Source organism: Colobus angolensis, unplaced genomic scaffold (assembly GCF_000951035.1).
Source record: "Colobus angolensis palliatus isolate OR3802 unplaced genomic scaffold, Cang.pa_1.0 Scaffold31, whole genome shotgun sequence".
Classification (NCBI taxonomy): domain Eukaryota; kingdom Metazoa; phylum Chordata; class Mammalia; order Primates; family Cercopithecidae; genus Colobus; species Colobus angolensis.
The window spans coordinates 629,900-633,073 of NW_012116377.1; the positions used below are offsets into that span (position 1 = coordinate 629,900).

At 41.8% G+C, this 3,174-nt stretch overlaps 1 protein-coding gene across 1 annotated transcript; it reads right to left on the reverse strand.

Moving 5' to 3' along the window:
* Positions 1-1,584: 1,584 nt before the first annotated feature.
* Positions 1,585-2,760, reverse strand: LOC105518024 (zinc finger protein OZF-like). The gene has a single exon (XM_011950845.1). The coding sequence runs from the start codon at positions 2,005-2,007 to the stop codon at positions 1,585-1,587; it is 423 nt and encodes a 140-aa protein (XP_011806235.1). The 5' UTR covers positions 2,008-2,760.
* Positions 2,761-3,174: the final 414 nt, after the last annotated feature.

Consider the following 3,174-nt stretch of genomic DNA (forward strand, 5'->3'; position numbering starts at 1 on the left):
TTGAGCTGAAGGGGTCAAGGCTGTACTGAGCCAAGATCACGTCACCCCACCCCAGCCTGGGTGACATAGCAAGACCCTGTCTCAAGAAAAAAAAAAGAACCCCTCTCTCACTCTGTCTCACCAGGTCCTCTCATGGACTCCTCTGGCTGGAAAGAAGGCGTTTCTCTCATAATTTTTGCTCCCTGAACCCATCACACAACTCTGAGACTTCCCTCCTTCCAAAGCCAGAAGATAAAGGAGGAAAATATCCCAGCAAACATGTGGTCACAGTGTCCATTCTTCACGTTTTTAACTCCTTCACATCTGCCTGCTATTACTTGTATTTCTGAGTCTTCAGGTAGTTTCTTTTTGTATTCACTCTGGGGTGTTAAGTAGAAATTGGTGAGAGAGATGCTGAAATGTGCTTATCCCATCTCAGCCAGTAATGGAAGTCTGCCTTCCCTGGGGATTTGAAATGATCCAATTTGGTTCTGGCACGGTGGCTCATGCTTATAATCCCAGCACTTTGGAAGGCCGAGGTGGGTGGATCACCTGAAGTCAGGAGTTTGAGACCAGCCTGGCCAACATGACAAAACTCCATCTCTACTAAAAATACAAAAATTAGCTGGGCGTGGTGGAGGGTGCCTGTCATCCCAGCTACTTGGGAGGCGAGGCAGGAGAATTGCTTGAATCTGGGAGGCAGAGGTTGCAGTGAGCTGAGATCACACCACTATACTCCAGCCTGGGGGATAAGAGCGAAACTCTGTCTCAAAAAAGAAAAAAAAAAAAAGACCAAAACCAAAAACCCAGTTTACCAAAACCCAAAACCCCATTTGCTCTCAGATAATTTCAATAGAAAACAATCTTAGAAAATAGTACTTAAAATGCTCTGGGTGCAATCTAAAATTATGTGAAATACAAAGAACTGGGAAAATGTGAAGAATTATCAGGGGAAAAGAAAATCAGCACATGACCATGTCAAGAAGAAATAGATACTGGACTTGCACAATGATTTATGAACATCTTTTCATGTGCTTGCTGGATACCTCTATATCTTTTTTGGAGAAAATGATTCTATTTATTTGCCCATTTTTATTTTCATTTTATTAATTTATTTATTTTTTGAGACAGAGTCCTGCTCTGTCACCCAGGCTGGAGTACAGTGGGATGATCTCAGCTCACTGCAATGTCCCCCTCCCGGGTTCAAGTGATTCTCCTGCCTTAGTCTCCTGAGTAGCTGGGATGACAGGCTCGTACCACCATGCCTGGTAATTTTTGTATTCTTAATAGAGACGGGGTTTCACCATGTTGGCCAGGCTGGTCTCGAACTCTTGACCTCGTAATCCACCCGCCTCAGCCCTCCAAAGTGCTGGGATTACTGGCGTGAGCCACTGTGCCCAGAAATTGGCCCATTTTTAATAGGTTCTTCCTTTCTTTATTTTTTTGAAATGGAATCTCTCTCTGTCACCCAGGCTGGAGTTCAATAGCTTGATCTTACCTCACTGCAACCTCTACCTCCTGTGTTCAAGTCATTCTCCTGCCTGAGCCTCCCAAGTAGCTGAGACGACAGGCATGCACCATCAAATCTGCCTATTTTTTGTATTTTTAGTAGAGACTGAAGGTTTTTCCACACTCCTTACATACAAAGGGCTTCTCTCCTGTGTGAGTTCTCTGGTGTCTGATGAGGTTTGACTTCTGAATGAAAGCTTTCCCGCAATCTTTACACTCAAAAGGTTTTTCTCCAGTGTGAATTTTCTGGTGCGTAAGGAGGTTTTCCTTCTGGCTAAAGCATTTTCCACATTCATTACATTCGAAAAGCTTCTCCCCGGTATGGGTGTTCTGATGTTTAATGACATACTGCTTTTGGCTAAAGGCTTTTCCATACTTGTTACATTCAAAAGGTTTCTCTGTCATGTGAAAATGCTCATGCTCGGTGAGGTTTGACTTGTGGCTGAAGACTTTCCCACATACCTTACAGGCAAAAGGGTTTTCCCCACTGTAGATTCTCTGCTGGCTGAGGTGTGACATCTGAATGGAAGCTTTCCCACATTCACAAGGTTTCTCTCCAGGATAAATTTCCTGATGAGTGAGGATTTACTTTTGGCTTAAGATATTTCCACATCTCTTACATTTATAAGGTTTCTCTGTGTATGACCTCCCAAATGCAGAGTAAGGGATACGGTTTGAGAGGAAATGTTATCATACTCAGTACATTCAATGCTTTCTCTCCAGAAAAATTTTCTAATATTCAATGAAGTATTGCTACTTTCACTGGTTTCTCTCCAGCATGAATTTTCTGCTTCTCAATGAGACTGTCATCTAGCTAAGGGCTTGTCAATACTCCTTAGAAGCACAGGGTTTCTCTTCAGCATGACTTCTATGCTCGATGAAATGTGACATGTAACAGTTCCCTCACATTCAGTAAACTCATAGGGTTTCTCTCCAGTATGAACACTCTGGTATCAGATGAGGTACAAACGTTTTAAACCAAAGACATTTACACTTAAAGGGGGTGAATACCACAAGGAGTAAGCTGTGGTAGAGAAGTTCCCAACTAATTCCCTTGATGATTCTTTCCTGCACAACCTACCTAATGATTTCAGTCCAGGTTGTTTCAAACTCAAAACTTCAAAAAGGTGTGGCCTTAAAACAAATAAGGTCTGAGAACAGAGGAAGTATTTTTTCTATATTCAATGCTCCTTCTCTCAGTCTTTACTGGAGATGGATCAACGTGCCTCCGAAGTCCTGGTGTCTGTCTATCTGTGCATCATCTTCTCAGGCTTCCTCTAAAATGGAGTACAAAGAACCACAGCACAAAGGAGTTAATTCATAAAGTGCCCAGAACCATGGCTGGCACATGGTAAAGCCCTTCATCCTGCCTTTATAGTAGCACCACTTTTATTTGTGACTTTTCCCATTACTAGCAATAAATTTTTTTGAGATTAACTCTGGTAGCCCATCTTCCAATATGAAAATAATCTATATTATTAAGCTTCCAACTAGATTATGAGAAGGGAACCGTACTTGAGGTGATCTAGGTAGAAAAATCAACATTCATGGGTCCACAAAGCTGAGAGTACCTTTGAAAAATAACCTTTCCATTTCAGAATTTAGCAAGTTGTATAACAAATAATGAAGAATTGCCAAATAGAAGAAAAAGGTGACTACGTAAAAATTAGAAAGTCTACCTGGGAT